Genomic DNA, 17,913 nt, shown 5'->3' with positions numbered 1-17,913 from the left:
AAATGCAAGGGGACTGATATTCCCCTACAGATATTCAGAGAGTGGAGCCCTAAAGCCACCTTAATTTTTGCTCAGTGATACTGATTCCATACTTCTAACCTCCAGAACTGGGAGAAAAATACGTATACATTATTTCAAGGCACCAAATTAATGGTAATTTGTTAAAGCAGCAATAGGAAACTAATACCTTATTCAAATAAGTTCACAAATAGTAAATATCTGGTAAGGATCTCCATTTTCATTGTGTAATATGTCCATGGATATTTAAAAGCTATAGCCCCTCTCTTGATATCTTGTGATCTTTCTCTCTCCATCAGTTAAGTTTCCACCAGGAAATTCTGTATAAAAATTTGATCTAAGATAGAAATAGAGTATCACTATTTTGTAATCTCAAGATGTGTTTAGTCATTGTTACTGGCTGCTGTGCATATTCTGTGAGGTACCTGCTATTCTTTTATTAAAACCCCTTCTTCAGTAAGTAGCTAGATTGCACTATTGTTTGCAACTAAAAATCCTGAATTATATACTAATAATCACAGAATTTGGAAGCTGATAACATACTGAGATCAATTCCTCCAATGACTTTTTAGCCCCAATAACCCATTCTTTTATTTTTCCATTTAATAAATTTTTACTAGAAAACTACATTATACTTGACTTTTTCACCCTTTTTATAAATAAAAGATATAAAACTGCTAATTAATCTGAGCTAATGGAATTCTAAGACAAAGCCAAAAAATTGATATTGTGTTTGCTGTCCACAAATATAATATGGATAAAATGTCAGATTTTTATCAACCTTTATGAAATATTAAAAATAAAGTAAATCTATTATTAATTTTTGGTTCTAGTTTAGAAGACCCTGCTATATCTTTCTTCTCATTTTAATGATGATCCAAGTACAGCCTAAAATAACAAACTAAGCAAATGCAGAGTTTGAATGAGTAATAATACACTTAAATAATAACACATTTTATAAGGCTTCCAAGAAAGACATTTCACATCTCTGACATATCACCATATGATTTATCCAAATATTTATTTAGTACCTATGCCTGTCACTGATTTAGGCACTATAGATATACCAATGAATAAGATGAATAAGGTCCTTCTTTCATGCCAGTAGGAAAATATAGATAGAAAGTGAGAAAACAAAGATGAAGATAAGTTTGGGTGGTGGTGAGTCCAGTATTAAATCTTCCTCCTCCCCCTCCCCCTCCTCCTCCTCCCCCTCCTCCTCCTCCTCCTCCTCCTCCTCCTCCTCCTCCTCCTCCTCCTCCTCCTCCTCCTCCTCCTCCTCCTCCTCCTCTTCTTCTTCTTCTTCTTCTTCTTCTTCTTCTTCTTCTTCTTCTTCTTTACCACAACTATCATTGTCAGAAGGGTAAGAATGCTTGAAAAGAGAAGGTGCTAATTTAGTGTGTGTAGCAAGGAAGACCTCACTGCAGAAGTGACCTGGGGGCTGAGACCTGAAAGCCTTGAATTGCAAATTATTAGGGACAGAGCTCTATAAACAGAGATAACAGCAATTGTGAAGTTCACAAGGCTAAAACAAATTGCATTTAAAGGCAAAGGAAGACATACATCTTACTGCAGTAACTTTTCTTCAGGTCAGTTGCAGTTGCTATTACATATATACATATTAATTTAATGGCAGTTGAACACTGAGATTGCACAGAATAATAAATGGCAACAGTTATGAAGAGCTGAAATAACCTGTCAATTAAAGAATATGTGTTTCAGAATTACTTAACCAAAAAACCATAATGACTTGGAATGGGCTTGTTAATGTGAAACAGAAAAATCAATTCCTGACAGCTCTTTTCAGGCCAATGAGAGGGCAAAATATTTCTTCAGCACCGCTCTGGACTGATCTGACCAAAGGGGTCTTTGGTTTTATTGCAAGAAAGTGAAATTATAAATAATATTCCTTTTCTTGAGTTCTTTTTCAAGTTTTCTGGCACTCAAGTTTTAGCCAAAACAAAACTTTAAAAGCAAACTATAGTGCTGGTGAAATGACACTGGGGAGGTGAATACACATGTTGGCTAGATATTTCTTCAATAGAGAATAATAAAGAATTTACAGTAATATAAATAAAAATAAAAATATATTCTTGCTTAGAATGTACATTTTATAATTATCCTACTATATAAAAACCCAAGGTCCATAACGACCGAATGAAGGCTCAACTGAACACCGCAAGTCAGTCCTGCAATTAGTGCTGGGGGCATGGCAACCAAGCACTGACTACAAAGAGGGCTGTGATCAGGCCTAGAGAGAGGCCCAAAGATAGAGCCAGGGTCTGATCCATAGCCTCCATGGTAGCTGTTGATCAGCCATTGCCACTCTCTTTCTCTCCAGGCTTTGTCAGCAGCTGCATCTGTTTCTGCCCTCTGTGGGGGCTGCTTATCAGTCCCATCTCTCTGATCAGGCCCAGTAATAGGCCTAGAAACACTGACTGGCATAGAAAATTACCAATAAGAACAAAATCTGGGTGAACTGTGAGGAGCCAATGGCTGCCTAAGAGGTGGAGTTTTTGACACTGACTGGCATAGAAACTGACCAATCAGAACCAAATTGGTCAGCAGGGGAGGGAAGTTGGGTGTGAGATTAGGCCTGTAGGAGAGGGCAGTTTGGGGTGATCAGGCAGGCAGGCAGAGGTAGCTAGGGGTGATTAGGCAGGCAGGTAGGTGATAGATTTGGAGCCAGCAGTCCCAGATTGTGAGAGGGATGTCCCTGGGACTGGGCCTAAATTGGAAGTTGGACATCCCCCAAAGGATCCCTGATTGGAGAGGGTGCAGGCTGGGCTGAGGGAACCCCAGCTCATGCACAAATTTCATATATATATATATATATATATATATATATATATATATATATATATATGCCTCATATGTTCTGTCCAACCATTCAATTTTTCAACCAGTCATTATGATACACACTAACCACCTGAGGCAGATGCTTTGACTGGTAGGTTAGCTTGCTGCTTTTGTCTGGCCCACATAGACTGAGCAAGATAGGCCAGACAGGCCCTGAATCCCTCCTACGGTCCCTCCCCAGCCCTGATCATGCACCCGTGGGGTCCCTCAGCCTGGCCTGTGCCCTTTTGTAATCCAGAACCCTTCAGGGGATGTTGGAGAACCTGTTTCAGCCTGATCCCCACATATCAGTCCAAGAGACCCCACTGGTGCATGAATCCATGCACCAGGCCTCTAGTTAGTAATAATACTACTTAACCTTATTGAGCATTTATTGCATGCCAGGCATTGAGCTAATACACACACTATCTAAGTTGATCCTTTCTACAACCCTGTCAGAAAGATATTAGCATTTATTCTGTTTATACACAGTAACACCAAGGTATAGAGTGGTTGAGTAATTTGTTTAGTTTCACAAAGATTCTAAGTTACAGAAATGTGGATAGAATCTGGCCTTTTCTATCCTTACTCTGTTTACTTTATTAGATTGGAAAGCCATTTGTCACAACTCATTGCCCCTTCATTAACTCCAAGTAGCATCAAGATGAAATCACCTGACGTGACCCATGCTGCATAAGGCAATGGTTTGAAAATAGGCCTCTTATTAACCTGCCAAAGTTTACAGTATTTTTTCAACAGATCTCTTCTGGATTATCTGGCAAAATTATTTGCATCTTGAAAGATGTATAATTGTTGCCGAAACTGGTTTGGCTCAGTGGTAGAGCATCGGCCTGCGGACTGAAAGGTCCTGGGTTTGATTCCAGTCAAGGGCATGTACCTTGGTTGTGGGCACATCCCCAGTGGAGGATGTGCAGGAGGCAGCTGGTCGATGTTTCTCTCTTATAGAAATTTCTAGCTCTCTATCTCTCTCCCTTCCTCTCTGTAAAATATCAATAAAATATATTTTAAAAAAAGAAAGGTATAGAATTGCATACAAACAAGTTCAAAGCTTGAGTGAATCTTTAAAACTAACTCCTTTGAAGCAATGAGTCTTTGTTCTTGTCTTTGCATAACAACTTCAAAATTCTAAATGTCCTAGATCATCTATAAACCACCTGACTTTTTTTTTTAGTCCAGATGAAGCCAAAGACCATGAAACAGTGCATTTAAGGGTTATCAGCACAGTAAAAAATATGCCCCAGCTTCATTTTCTCCTGATCCACAAAATGAATATCCAGATTTCCCTTACTTGGAAGTTGAGCATGATAATTACTGAGTGGCTGTAATGGTTTTGTCCCAGTATTCTAAGGCATTGTGCTAAAGATGAAGGTTCACATTATATTGGTATTTCATTCACCCTTCCCTAACACCTTAATTGTATTGCCATCTCTATACTTGACCCCTAGATCCTGGGATAAAAATATTTGTTCAATGACTTACTACATGCTTTCTGAAGTTTAGAAAGAACTTGGAGCAAAAGCCTTTATATAAGTACACACACACACACACACACACACACACACACACACACACACATATACACATACTCACACACATCCTATCTAATAAAAGAGTAATATTTAAATTGACCATTACTCCAACACACAAGATGGCTGCCCTCATGTGGCCAAAGATGGCCCCATATGGACACAAGATGGCCTCCACAAGATGGCCTGCAAGGGAAGGTAGTTGTGGGCAATCAGGCCAGCAGGGAAGGGCAGTTAGGGGTGACCAGGCCAGCAGGGGATGGCAGTTAGGGCCAATCAGGCTGGCAGGGGAGTGGTTAGGGGGTGGTCAGGTTGGCAGGCAAAGCAGTTAGGGGCAATCAGGCAGTCAGGCAGATGAGCAATTGGGAGCCAGCAATCCTGGATTGTCAGAGGAATGTCCCATACTGGAGAGGGTGCAGGCTGGGCTGAGGGACATCCCCCCCCCCCCCATACAAAAATTTTGTGCACAGGACCTCTAGTATATAATAATTTTTTAATGAGAAAAGATAATATCAATAAATCGCATGATATAATTTAATCAATTATATAGTGTTCTACATATTTATTTTAAATTGGCTAATTTTCTTAAGGTAATCTTAGTGCATTAAAAAATGAAAATAAAATGCATATTCATTTTATCACATTACTAGGATCAACAAGAATAATTTTGTTATGCGACCAGCAATTAACAAAATTATACACAGACATGTCAACTAATGGTCATTAGTTCCAATTCAATACCAGCAGGAATTTCCCAATTGGGGTGTGGTGAAGAAGGCAACTTTATTTGGTGCAAACAGCATATTGTGATACAGCATAGCTGTGGAGAAGCTCAATTGTATTACTGCTCAGTTATGGAGCAACATAGCTTTGGAACAGACTGCTGCAAGGTAGTCCTGGAGTAAGGTGGCTCTCTAGCTACACAGCTCTGCTCCACCTGCTCCTGACTGGTCCACTCTGATTTGCACTGGTCTGCTCTGCTCTGCTCCAGCAAGAAGTCTTTAATGTTTCAGTTCTAGCAGGGGATACACAGTCTTCAGTGGAAAGGGAAAGTGAGCTCCCCAAGCCAGAAAGGAGCTGATTTTCATAGACAGAAGTCTATGTGTAATTCCCTGGCAGGAATTTTTCTCTTCCACAATGATAGCATGTCAAAAGCTAAATGCCAAGAAGAGTAATGTTATGGGGATAACCTAAAATTACTCTCATTCATAAATATAGACATAATTAGAGGCAGAAATAGAGATAGAAATATGCAATAGATATAACTGCTTATATAGTTACAGTGTAAAACATCCTTTGTGATTTAACTAGCATTGATTAAAAAAATAATCTGTGACATGCCCTGCTGGTGTTGCTCAGTGGTTGATCATTGACCTATGAACCAAGAAGTCACAGATTCCTAGTCCAGGCACATGCCTGGGTTGTGGGCTCAATCCCCATTGTGGGGTGTGCAGCAGACAACTGATTCATGATCCTCTCTCATCACTGATGTTTTCCTCTCTCTTAAGTCAAATATATATACATATTGCAAATTATCCAGGATGCTTTAAAGCCGTGGTTGGCAAACTGCGTCTTGCAAGCCACATGTGGCTCTTTGGCCCCTTGAGTGTGGCTCTTCCACAAAATACCACGGCCTGGGTGAATCTATGTTGAAGAAGTGGCGTTAGAAAAAGTTTAAGTTTAAAAAATGTGGTTCTCAAAAGAAATTTCAATCGTTGTGCTGTTGATATTTGGCTCTGTGGACTAATGAGTTTTAGGACCACTGCTTTAAGGCATCACAACCAGCTCAGGAGGAGCTGCATCATGACTGGCTCAGGAGGAGCTTGCATGCCAATGGGCCGGAGGGGACTGTGTGCTGCCCCCAGCCCCAGGGGACACATAGCAGGGGGTGGGGCTGTGCTCTGAGAGGCCATGGTGCAGCTCGGAGCATGCCCCTGGTGGGTGGTGGTGGCAGCCGGAGCGAAGCATCTCAGGTCTCTGCTGCATAGTGGCAGCTGGAACAAAGCATCCTAGGTCCTGGGTATCTGGCTGCAGCTGGAGTGAAGCAGCCTGGGCCCTGGGTGCCAGAGAGAAGTTGGTGCTGTCAGCCAGGGGAAGGAAGGCCTATTTTTGCATGAATCTTCATGCACCGGGCCTCTAGTGTGTGTGTGTGTGTGTGTGTGTGTGTGTGTGTGTGTGTGTGTGTGTGTGTATATATATATATATATATATATATATATATATATATATATCCTGTGACATAATTATAAAAAACTAGAATGTCTTAAAACTATAGGTAAAAACAACAACAACAAAGAAAACTGGTCTTAGTTCTTGGTTCTCAAAAGGTGCTTCACAGACCAGCAGCATTGGTTTTACATGGGAGCTTGTTAGACCTGCAGAATCTCCAGACCTTTCTCCAGACATGCCGAATCAAAATCTGCATTATTACAATATCCCCAGATGATTCATAAGCACATTAAAGTTTGAGAAGCACTGGCCTAGATAAATGTTGAGTTCCTTCCAACTTAGAGATTGTGGGAATCTAGGTAAAAATGACAGGGTCAGATATGGTGTCAGCACCTGCAACATAAACTAACTAATCCTATATCTCTGCTTCCATTCCTCCAAAATTTCAGATGACTCTCATCCTTCAAGCATTGCCATGCTACCCAAGGAGATAAGCTATTTTCTGGAGAACAGCTGCTACTCAGCATCAAGTTACTGACAGATTGTTTCCACACAGAATTGTAATTCATAACTCAAGCATCTGCTCTAACTTTCAGGAATCCAAGCTTTAGTTGTGACAGTTTTGAGTTAGTGATTCATCTTCATACTCATCCTCATCCCCATGACTGTTGGCACATATCAAAGATCTATCGGGAAATTAAACCATAAAAACAAAATGGTACTATAATTTGAAAGACAAGACTGCTTTGAAACTTTTCATTAAGTCGTCAAAAAAGAAAAATGATATTTGTAAGTATTCAGTACTTCATGGTAGTTTTCTAATACATTACTTCAAGTCTGCAGTGTAATACCCAATATTAATTTTGCAGCAATATATTACATGTACAGTTGACTCTTGAACAAGGATAACATTATGCAGTAGGAAATCCACCTATAAATTTTGACTCCTAAAAACTTCACTACTGATAACCTAATGTTGACCTACGAATAACATAAATAGTTGATGAACATGTTTTGTACATTATGTGTATTATATACTGTATTCTTACAATAAAGTAAGCTAGAGAAAAGAAATGTTATTAAGAAAATCATAAGGAAGAGAACATTTATTTACAGTATTTATTGAAAACAATTCATATACTAGTATAGTGGATCCATACAGTTCAAGGATCAACTGTAAATGTTTGTCATACTAATTATTTTCATCTTCAATTAGAAAACCACCTAGAGCCCTAGCCTGTTTGGCCAAGTGGATAGAACATCAGCCTCTGGTCTGAAGAGTCCTGGGTTCAGTTCCAGTCAAGGGCACATGCTTAGATTGCGGGCTCCATTCCAGTGTGGGGCATGCAGGAGGCAGCCAATTAATGTTTTTTTCTCTCATCATTCATGTTTCTATCTCTTTCTCCCCTTTCCTTCCTCTCTGAAATCAATAAAAATATATTTTAAAATACACACACCTAGAAATGTCTTTGTCTACTACAGGTTCCTTGATGAATAGACAATGTGAGGAACTTTTCTCTTTGTGAAAATATTTGGCTACTAATGAAAGAAGCCACTAAAAAGTAATAAATCTCATGATATATCGAATACCACTTCCCTGGTGTCTCTTTGATGGTGTTTGTTTTTCTCTAAAGGAAATTTTCAAGGTGCTTTTGTAAATGTTCCCAGCCTAAGCCTAAATCCATAACCCTGATTCTTCTATTTTTCTTTGGATCTTGTCTTCTCTTTGGTCCTTCATTGTTTTGTTTTAGAGCCCATGCATCTCAGAGGGGAAAGCATCATCTTAATAAATGTCTTAAGTGGACCAAGAGCTATTTCTCATTAGGTGCTGCCAGGTCCTGCCATATTCAATACTTCTACATGAAAAAGAGAAATGAAAAAAATGGTTGCTTTATTTCTGAAATATTTGAAAGTATAATGGCATGGAGAAATGGGAAATGTAATATTTCAGGGCACAACTGACCACAGGAAGAGCTAAACAAACAATAAAGACAGAGATATATTGCTTGAGCCACGAAGCAATATTCCCTTTTGTTTTTTTTAAGTGCGTATTTCTCAAAAAACCTGATGATGAAATATGTAATTTTGAACACAGTTATCTTAAGTGACCATTTTACAATAGGATGGAGGCTAATCTCTGTGATCAGTTGTGTCCATCCACTGAGGGAGGATTTTCTATTAGAGTTAAGCAGCCATGGGGGTGGGGGTCGGCCCACAAACCACCACAGGTCTCTTGCCAAGACTTCCTCACACCACAAGAGAACCCCCATCCTGATCCCGGACACCCTTCAGAGCAAACCAGCTGGTCCCCACCTGTTCACCAGGCCTCTATCTATACTACTAAAAGGGTAATATGCTAATTAAACTGGGACACCTTCCAGGAGATCTTCCAGATGTTCTTCTGGACAAGTCCATGGTGGCAGGGCCAAGAGGAGAGGGCAGTTGTTGGTGATCATGCCAAGATAGGACAGCAGTTGTGGATGATCAGGCTGGCAGGGGATAATTGGGGGTGAGCAGACCAGCAGGGAAGGGCAGTTGGGGGTGCTCAGGCCATCAGTGGGGGTCAGTTAGGTGTGATTAGGGCAGCAGGGGAGGGAATGAGCAGACCAATAGGGGGGCAGTTGGGGGTGAGCAGGCTAGTGGGGAGGGAAGATGAGGGTGAGAAGGCCAGCAGGGGGGAGGGGAAGTTGGGGGCAAGCAGGCTGGCAAGGGAGGCAGTTGGGTGTGAGCACACTGGCACAGGGGCAGTTGGGGGAGATCAGGCTGGCTGGGGGGGGGAGAGCATTTGGGAGTGAGTAGGCCAGCAGGCAGAGTGGTAAGGGGCAATCAGGTAGGTAGGCAGGTGAGCAGTTAGGAGCCAGCAGTCCCAGATTTTGAGAGGGATGCCCGACTGCTGGTTTAGGCCCGATCCCTGTAAACTGGCAGTAGGACATGCTTCATGGAGTCCCAGATTGGAGAGGGTGCAGACTGGGCTGAGTGACATCCCCCCATGCACAAATTTCATGCACCAGGCCACTGGTCTATATAATAAAGAGCCAGGGTCATAAAGATCATTACAACCAAAGTCTCCACCAGACCAAAAATCAGTGCTGTGTTGCTATGGTGAGCTAGCACTGACTGGGGCTGCTGCTGGCTCCCTGACCAGCATTGACTGCCTAGGGGGCTGTGGATCAAGCCAGGACAGAGGCCTGCAGAGAGAGAGAGAGACAAGTTCTGGTCCATAGCCTCTGTGACAGCCATTGATCAGAACTTGCCTCTCTTTCTCTCCCGAACTGGCCAACAACCATGCCTCTATTTCTCTCCAGACCTCTACCAGGGTTGCTGATGATCAGGCCCCATTGATTGGCCCAGAGACGCTGACTGGCATAGAAACTGACCAGTCGGAACCAAATTGGCTGGAAGAGGGCAGTTGGGGGTGATCAGGCAGGCAGAGGCAGTTAGGGGCAATCAGGCCAGCAGGGAAGGGCAGTTAGGGGCGAGATCAGACCTGCAGGGGAGTGCCCTTGGGGACAAGATCAGGCCACCAGGGGAGGGTAGTTGGAGACAAGCAGGCTGGTAGGGGAGGGCAGTTGGGGGTTGAGATCAGGCCATCAAGGGGGGGCAGTTAGGACCTCAATCAGGCCAGCAGGGGAGGGCAGTTAGGGGCGATCCAGCAGGCAGGAAGAGGCAGTTAGGGGAAATCAGATAACCCCAAGAGGTCCCTGATTGGAGTGGGTACAGGCTGGTCTGAGGGAACCCCTTTCCAATGCACAAATTCCATGCTCTGGGCCTCTAGTATAGTCATAAAAGGAGTAGCCAGCCATCCTACTGCTATAGCATATTACAGATCAATCCCAAGACTATTTGTACTAATCATCCATATGCCATCTTCAGCATCCTCTGGGCCTTTTTCACTTTGTGTCTAGTTTGAAAAATACCTATTATACAAATATTTCCTGGCCTCTTCTGGCAGAATAAATTCTCTCCCTCTGTGGTACACTCTTTTTGCCTACTTGGCTTTTTACGGAGTAGAGAGTGCTGTCTCCAGATGTGGACCTGGATTTGTCTGAGTCACTTGCCAGATGGGAAAGGAACCCTGTTCTACTCTAGTGGGTCCCACAGTATGGCTTGTGGACCAGTAACAACGCATCATCTAGAAACTTGCTAGAAATGCAAATTTTCAGATTGTGTCTGCCCCAGACCCACAGAATCAGAAGCACGGGTCAGGGGCTTGATTCCCTGTATTTTAACAAGCCTCCAGGGGGTTCTGAGGCACATTGAAGTGTGACAACCACTCTTCTGCTCTCTGTGACGCCCTCCTTTCTGTCCCAGTATCTGAGTGCCTGCCATGAGCTGTTTTGCTGGCTCTGTTTAAACACAACCAACACATAGGCATGACTAAGATAGAACCAAATTCCACAGCTAGGTGTACTTCTGTTCATTAGAGCTGAAGTGTGTTAACCTTACTTGCTGGACTGGTTGTCAGAAAGGAAGAAGATTCTGTCGGGTTACATCAGCCAGTATAAATTGCCAGCTGACACTCTGCATGTGGTAGTCACAAATACTATAGATCATTGACTGGAATTCGGTGACAGTTTTCCTGCCCCGCCTGCCTGCAGACAACATCTTGTTAGTGAGTCATTGGGTTGCTAACAATATATTTACTGCATCTTTTAAGAAATCTGACGGTTCTGTTAGCTATTTTTCTTTTTGTGTGTGAAACATCATAAAAAAAAAAAGACTTGCAGTGTTTCATTTCTTCTTCTATTATACTCCCTTGCTGTTTTTATAATGCACTTTCAAAAGTATAGATATATAATAACAAGAAAATTTGTTTCTAGGATAGAAGACATCACACACCACCTTCTATCTCTCTCTGTGTGTTTTTTCTCCCCAGCAATATTTGGACACATGGGAAATAATCCTGTCTATAATGTCATCTTTAAAAAGCTGCCTCAAGGAATCTCAGTGTTGTTGGCAAAATTGAATTTTGCTGCCCTGGATCACATTATTGCTTTTCTAATTTGACTATGGTTCATCCAGAACCAGGAAACTGGTCAAGTGGCTTATTGACTCTTTGCCTCAAAAAACTTTTTCCACTTGTGCCTCACGCTGTACTTGCACCTCATATTTGAACTTGCTCTTCAGAGAACACGAGATTCACATTTTGAATCCCTCTGAAACTGGTGGATTTGCCCTTTTGCTTTCTTCTTTAAAAGTGCTTGGGCAAATACAGAATAATGCAGGCCAAGGAGGCAGAAATGAGAAGGGAATTTTATCTAAATTAGTCTTATCAGCTAAGCAATGAGCAGTTTGGAAATTATGACTTTCAGGATTTCCACCCAAGCCAAAATAATACTTTCTGGAATCCAAATTTATAATATTTATATACAAAAATAGATTATAAGAGCATGCTGCATGTTCTATTTTATCAACAGCTCTTTTCCTGATCAAGTAGAGTCAAGAAAAAGAAAAAAAGAAAAAACAATATCCTTTCATTTTTCCTAACCATGAAACATCATGGTGTTTAGGGAGCAGAAAGAACACTTTTCTACTATTCTACTACAAACTCTTTAGCTAATCCCTGCTGCTAGGCCTGTTTTCTGATGTCTTTGACTTTGTTTTTTGCATGACTTCTAGCAGACATTCCCATTGATTGAATTTTCTTCAGTTAATGTTCCAGAAATAGATGATCCCCTTAGAGTGGGGCAAGTTGAGGTTTACTATGTAACATCAGAAATTCTCATTGATAGCCTGTCTCCTTTGTGACCTGTTCTCAATGAATGTGCTTGTCTGAATCACTACAGTAGAAACTCACTCTACCTCCATTCTCAAAACAAGTGACCACTAAGAAAATAGACACTTGTGAGAACCAAACACTCATGAGCCTTTGACAATGACTCTCTCCTGCAGTGCTTTTCAAATTGGCCTCCCTCCTCAGAGCCCTGTGATGCCTCAGGAACCACCACTGCAATGAATTCTGGAGTTACACCTTCACTCAGGCAGAAGAACTCCACTGCTTCCCTAGCTCCAACTTTAACCACACGGTATCTAACATAATTCTCTAAGCACTGTGGACAATTCTTGGATGAATTGATCCATGACTTTAGATCCTACATGGGCCAACTACTATTAATCCCCACTTTGGGCAGCACAATTAGTCTTAAAATAGCCCACTGCCTTCTCAGCGTTATACTTCTCTCTCACTAATCGCACCCAGTGGGACATCCAGGATATCTTCCTTGTTTGTGGTAACTTTTGGTTTTTTAGGCGTTCCTGCCTCAGGTTGAGTATTTCCTTGTTTCTTGTTCGGTTCTCCTTTTGAATAAACTCCTGTATTTATGGCATTTGGAAAATATCTCCATAGAAGGGAGGTGATTCACACTGGAAGAAAAGATGCTGCTGAGTGATCTACCGCCGTGATTAATAAGCAGTGCTCTGCAAAATACTCTGATCCTGTGCAAACAGCGGGGAATTCACAGGATATTTTAAATAACGGTGGTTTTTAAAAATATATTTTTGTTGATTTCAAAAAGGAAGAGAGAGGGAGAAAGAGAGAGAGAAACATCCATGATGAGAGAGAATCATGGATCAGCTGCCTCCTCCACGCCCCACACTGGGGATCAAGCTTGCAACCCAGGTGTGTGCCCTGACCGGGAATTGAACCTGACCTCCTGGTTCATAAGTCGATGGTCAACCACTGAGTCAAGCAGCTGGGCAACAGTGATGTTTTTAATGTATTTTAAAACCATGGTGATAGGACAATATTCATATTTAGATGGAGTTGCCAAATATTAACTCATTGAAGACAACTGGAAATGTAGCAAATGGCCACTAAATACTTGTTGAAATAAGAGTTTCTAGGCCTCTATCTACTTTAATATAAAGTGTCATTCATTGGGAATGTTTTAGCCCTGTGGAACTGTGTGTCCATAATGCAACCTCAGACGTATCTGCTCTGCCCTTGTCCTAGGGTAATAATAAGTAAACCACGTAAAGAGGAATATTAGAAAGACTGATGATCATTTCTAACTTTGAGGCTTGTAGTAATGTTGACTGAATTAAGAATTTTTAGTGTGATGACAAGAACTCAAAATTTGTTTTGTTTTGTTTTTCCCCTTAGGGCAACTTTCAATTAGCAGGTAATTAGCAAATGGTGGGTGAAAAGGATTATTTTTAAGTCACATTCACCTGAAATCTGTAGTGCTTGATGATTTCATTCTTTAAATGGCTTTATTTATATCCCAGGCCAGTGGTAGGCAAACTGCGGCTCACGAGCCACATGCAGCTCTTTGGCCCCTTGAGTTTTTAGCAAAGGCCATCTTAGGATACCCTAATTAAGTTAATAACAATGTACCTGCCTATGTAGTTTAAGTTTTAAAAATGTGGCTCTCAAAAGAAATTTCAATCATTGTACTGTTGATATTTGGTTCTGTTGACTTATGAGTTTGCCAACTAGTGGCCCAGGCAATAGATCAGAATCACAATGCTCCTGCTATTGAGCTGCTGAATAATAAGTTTCAGAATACTCAAGAATTACTGAATCACTGGCTGATTCTATATTGAATAGCTTGTATATTCAGATCACAGCGTGTAGGGGTGGGTGTTAGATACACACAAAAGCAAAATCCAATGCAATAGAATCAGCATCTCCATTAACATCCTGTTTGCAGCTAAACATGCACAGGCTCACTATGCCCACCAGCCAGAAAGACAAATTGCGTCTGTGCTGGTCTGCACTGCCTTTCAGTAAGGCTTTGTGGAGGGTGGCCTGGAGTATTTCAGAATAATGCAGGTTGTTTTCATTTCCCTCACATACCGGAGGTTCTGCTTATAGCCTTGAATATCAGCTTTTGAATCCTTGAAAGCCCTCACCACACAATACAGCTTTTCTCAAAGAACATGGTATTAGGAAATTCTTTTTCTGAGATGAATAACACAGTTTTAGAGTGACTGCAGTTCCTGAAATTAGTAGGACTTTGGACAATACAGGACAACTTAAAACGAAGGTGCTTAAGACCCTTGTAAAAGTTGTATGGTGCTTTCATGCTTTTTGCTTTTGTGTTCTAAAATGCAAAAAAGACCTTGAGGGAGAGAAGAGGTGCTGGGGAACCCATGAGACTTGGTTGGAAAGTTTTGCGGGGACATTCTGAGAAAAAGGAAGTGGTTGGAAGGCCACCTTCCTGTTTATCAAAATTCTGACTTACGGGAGACTTAGGGGAGTGTGCCCCTGATTATTCCTTGGCATTTCCAAACAAATCTGTGCACCTGCAGACCCCCTGGGTGTTGATTGGAATCCTTATGCTTAACCCCTGGATGTCCTTGCCTAGAGACCATGTAAACACGTGTGTCCTCCCAAGATTGCTCACCCTGATGATTGTATCAAAAGATTAAAATTTCTGTAAAGGCTAACAAGGTAGGCAATCAGAGCTGCTCTGGCCACTAGGGTCAGGTGCCCCTTAGCCCTCTCTTTCACAGTCCAACTGTGTCTGAGTGATCTGTCCATCTGTCCTTCAGGGGCTGCTGGTCGGCCCCGGCAAAGAGAAAGCAAAATGTTATCAGTAGGGGCAAGAGTCTTGTGAATAATACCTGGAGGGGGGAAGTGAAACTGGATCTTAATTTCCTTTCTATCCTTTAGAAGAATGTCATTGTGAAATATGAGGTTTGAGAAGGACAGTGTTCCAAAGTCACTCCTTGTAACAGCTCCCAAGTTCCATATGTAAGCTGTTTGTCCCAGGTGACTGACTGGATAAATGGTAACTAACTGTAAAGGCTCTAGCTCCGTTTTTCTCCAGTAGCACTTCTCATTCTCCCAGTTCCTTATAATCTATCGTTAATTGTTCATTTAATAAGTATTTTTGTAATACCTACTATGTGCCAGGTTCAGCCTCATGTTGTGAAGATACGAACCTGGAGATGATGATATACAAAAGAAACACCTTTCTGTGTCTCTTAGAGTTTACCATCTAATGTACACAGATGACATAATTATAACATCTATGAGTGCTGCCATCCAACTTCTTATCCACCCTGCAGCCAGAGCCGTCTTTTAAAAACACCCATCCAATCTTGTCCCATCTCTCTTTTCATGCGTTTACTGGCTGCCAATTTTCTTTAACATAGAGATGAAAATCCAGAAGAGGCCAGAAAGCTGATCCATTATCTGTTGGAGGCTCCTCTCCCCTCCCTCCCCCATTCTCCCCACTCTCCCTCCAACTTTCTGTTCTGGACTTTCTGTTCCAGGATCAGCCACCTTCCCTCCTGTCCCAGAGAGTTTTTCTAGTTTCTTCCCACAGTCTGGAATGCCCCTTCAGATTTCTCCTTGTCAGCACTCAGTTGTCAGAAGAAGGGATTATATGAGGCAAAGTTCAAAGCTTGTGGCTGTAATCCCCACAAGAGAAGATGGAGACTTGAAACCAGATAGTGGTAGAAGAGACAGAATTGGAGAGTTTCTTGAAACATTTGTCAATACCTGAGGGCTGGATTGGAGAGTGAACACTATGAAAGCACCCGGATCCCCAGCCAGTGTAAGTGTGTGGACACTGGGATCATTCACTAAAAGGCAGGCAGAGCAGGAGAGGGGTGGAGGGGTTGTTTGTGTGTGTGGGGGGGAGGGGAAGGCTGCGAAGAAAGGAAGGTATGGATGACAACAGCAGGGATAAGGAGAAGTTAACTGCCTTCTAGTTCCAATGCCACCAACCCTTTCAACAAAGAATTGGCTGTGGCATTTTTGATAGTGACCCACACTGAGAACTCCATTTTTCAAAGCCTCCCCAAGCAGTGTATATAGAAATTCGCAAGACAATGTCGCCCTATTTCTTGTACAACTCATGAATACTTCTTATCCTACTTCCTTAAAAAAAACAAAAAGCGGATAGAGTCCGCGTGGGGGGGGGGGGGGGGGCAGTGATGTAGGCACGGGCTGTGGGGCAGTAACTTCTGCATGGGTCGCGGGACAAAATATCAGCGTGGGCCGCAGGACAGTGACGCCAGCATGGGTCGCAGGGCGGAACGTCAGTGTGGGCCGCGGCCCAGTGACGTGGCGTGGGCCGCGGGGCGATGGCGGCCATTGTGACGCAGACGCAGTGCGGTGGCGGTGCCCTGGAGACCAGGCCCAAAGAGAGCTTGCTTCAGTGTCAACTGGAAACGCTCCTGGAAGCCTCCGCAGCCCACCTTCCGGCAAGTAATATCCTTCTTCCGCCCAACATGTCTGCTTCCAGCGGCTCCCAGAGGCCCATCAAGGGGATCCTGAAAAACAAAGGCCCCTCGGCCGCGGCCTCTGCGGTGGCCACATCGGCCTCCTCCGTCATGGCCCCCGCCCCGCAACCCCGTGGCCTCAACCAACTACAGGCCAGAAAGCCCAAGAAGTGGGACGAGTCCAACATCCGGGCCACCTGCCGGGCCGCCTACAGGGACTACGATCTGAAGAACATCAATGAGCCCAGCACGCCCCACGTCAGGATCCAAGCTGGCGTCGAGGATATGGCGCGGGAGCTCGAAGCCAAGGAGCTGGCCCGAGGCTCCCCCGGCCACATCCTGGGGAAATTAGCTGCTGTCACCTATGCCTCTGAGCCGAACTGCCGCCTAGGGGAGCTGGAGAGCAAGGAGGCCCACAGCAGCAGGCTGCTTCTGGACAAGATCGAAAGACAGCGGCAGTTCGAGCTGAGACGGAAGCTGCATTACTCCGAGGGCCTGAACATCAAGCTAGGGAGAGAACTGATTGCCAAAGAACTGCAATATTTAGAAATCGATGATGAAGATGAAGAAATGCCACCTGTTGCCGGTGAAGAGAATCCCGCCGCGGGAGAAGCAGTGAAGGATGGTCCTGCAAGTGAAGAACTGCAGACTCCAGCAAGCTACCTGTAGAAGACCACCAGCCGCGCTGCAACTGTTGTCATGCCCGCTTAGGACAATAGACTGCTTCTAGCTGCATAGAACTGTGCTTCCAGTAATGAAATGCTAGCAGTTTCCTCGCACTGTAATAATTAAATAGCAAGCTTAGAAAATAATAAAGTAGGAAATGCCTGCTTGATATTCTTGTGTCCGGAATCTTTTTTTTTTTTTAAATAAAGATTGCGATATCCGTTCAAAACCACATTATTTTTATAAAACTTGATTAATGTGTGTATTATATAGCTTTTTATGTGTAAAAGGTTTAATGGGTGACTAATTTATATTCACTTATGGATGTAGTAGAGGCCCAATGCACAAAATTCCTGCAAGAGGAGGCCTTCCTTCCCCAGCTGCCTGCACCAGCTTCCCTCTTAGAACCCAGGACTGGGGCTTCCCTCTCAGCCCCGGCTTCATCCAGAAGACTGGAACGTTGGCAGGAAGGATGTCTGGTCTACTTAGCATATTATGC

General features: G+C 42.9%; 1 protein-coding gene across 1 annotated transcript; it reads left to right on the top strand.

Annotated features, from left to right (window-relative positions):
* Positions 1–16,757: 16,757 nt before the first annotated feature.
* On the top strand, positions 16,758–17,417 carry PPP1R2C (PPP1R2 family member C; the record flags this gene model as incomplete). The annotated part of the gene is made up of 1 exon (XM_084870171.1): positions 16,758–17,417. One exon carries the CDS (start codon positions 16,758–16,760, stop codon positions 17,415–17,417), a length of 660 nt encoding a protein of 219 aa, XP_084726297.1.
* Positions 17,418–17,913: the final 496 nt, after the last annotated feature.

Source organism: Pipistrellus hanaki, assembly GCF_964339955.1.
Source record: "Pipistrellus hanaki genome assembly, chromosome: X".
Lineage (NCBI taxonomy): Eukaryota > Metazoa > Chordata > Mammalia > Chiroptera > Vespertilionidae > Pipistrellus > Pipistrellus hanaki.
This window is presented reverse-complemented; position numbering and strand designations above follow the sequence as displayed.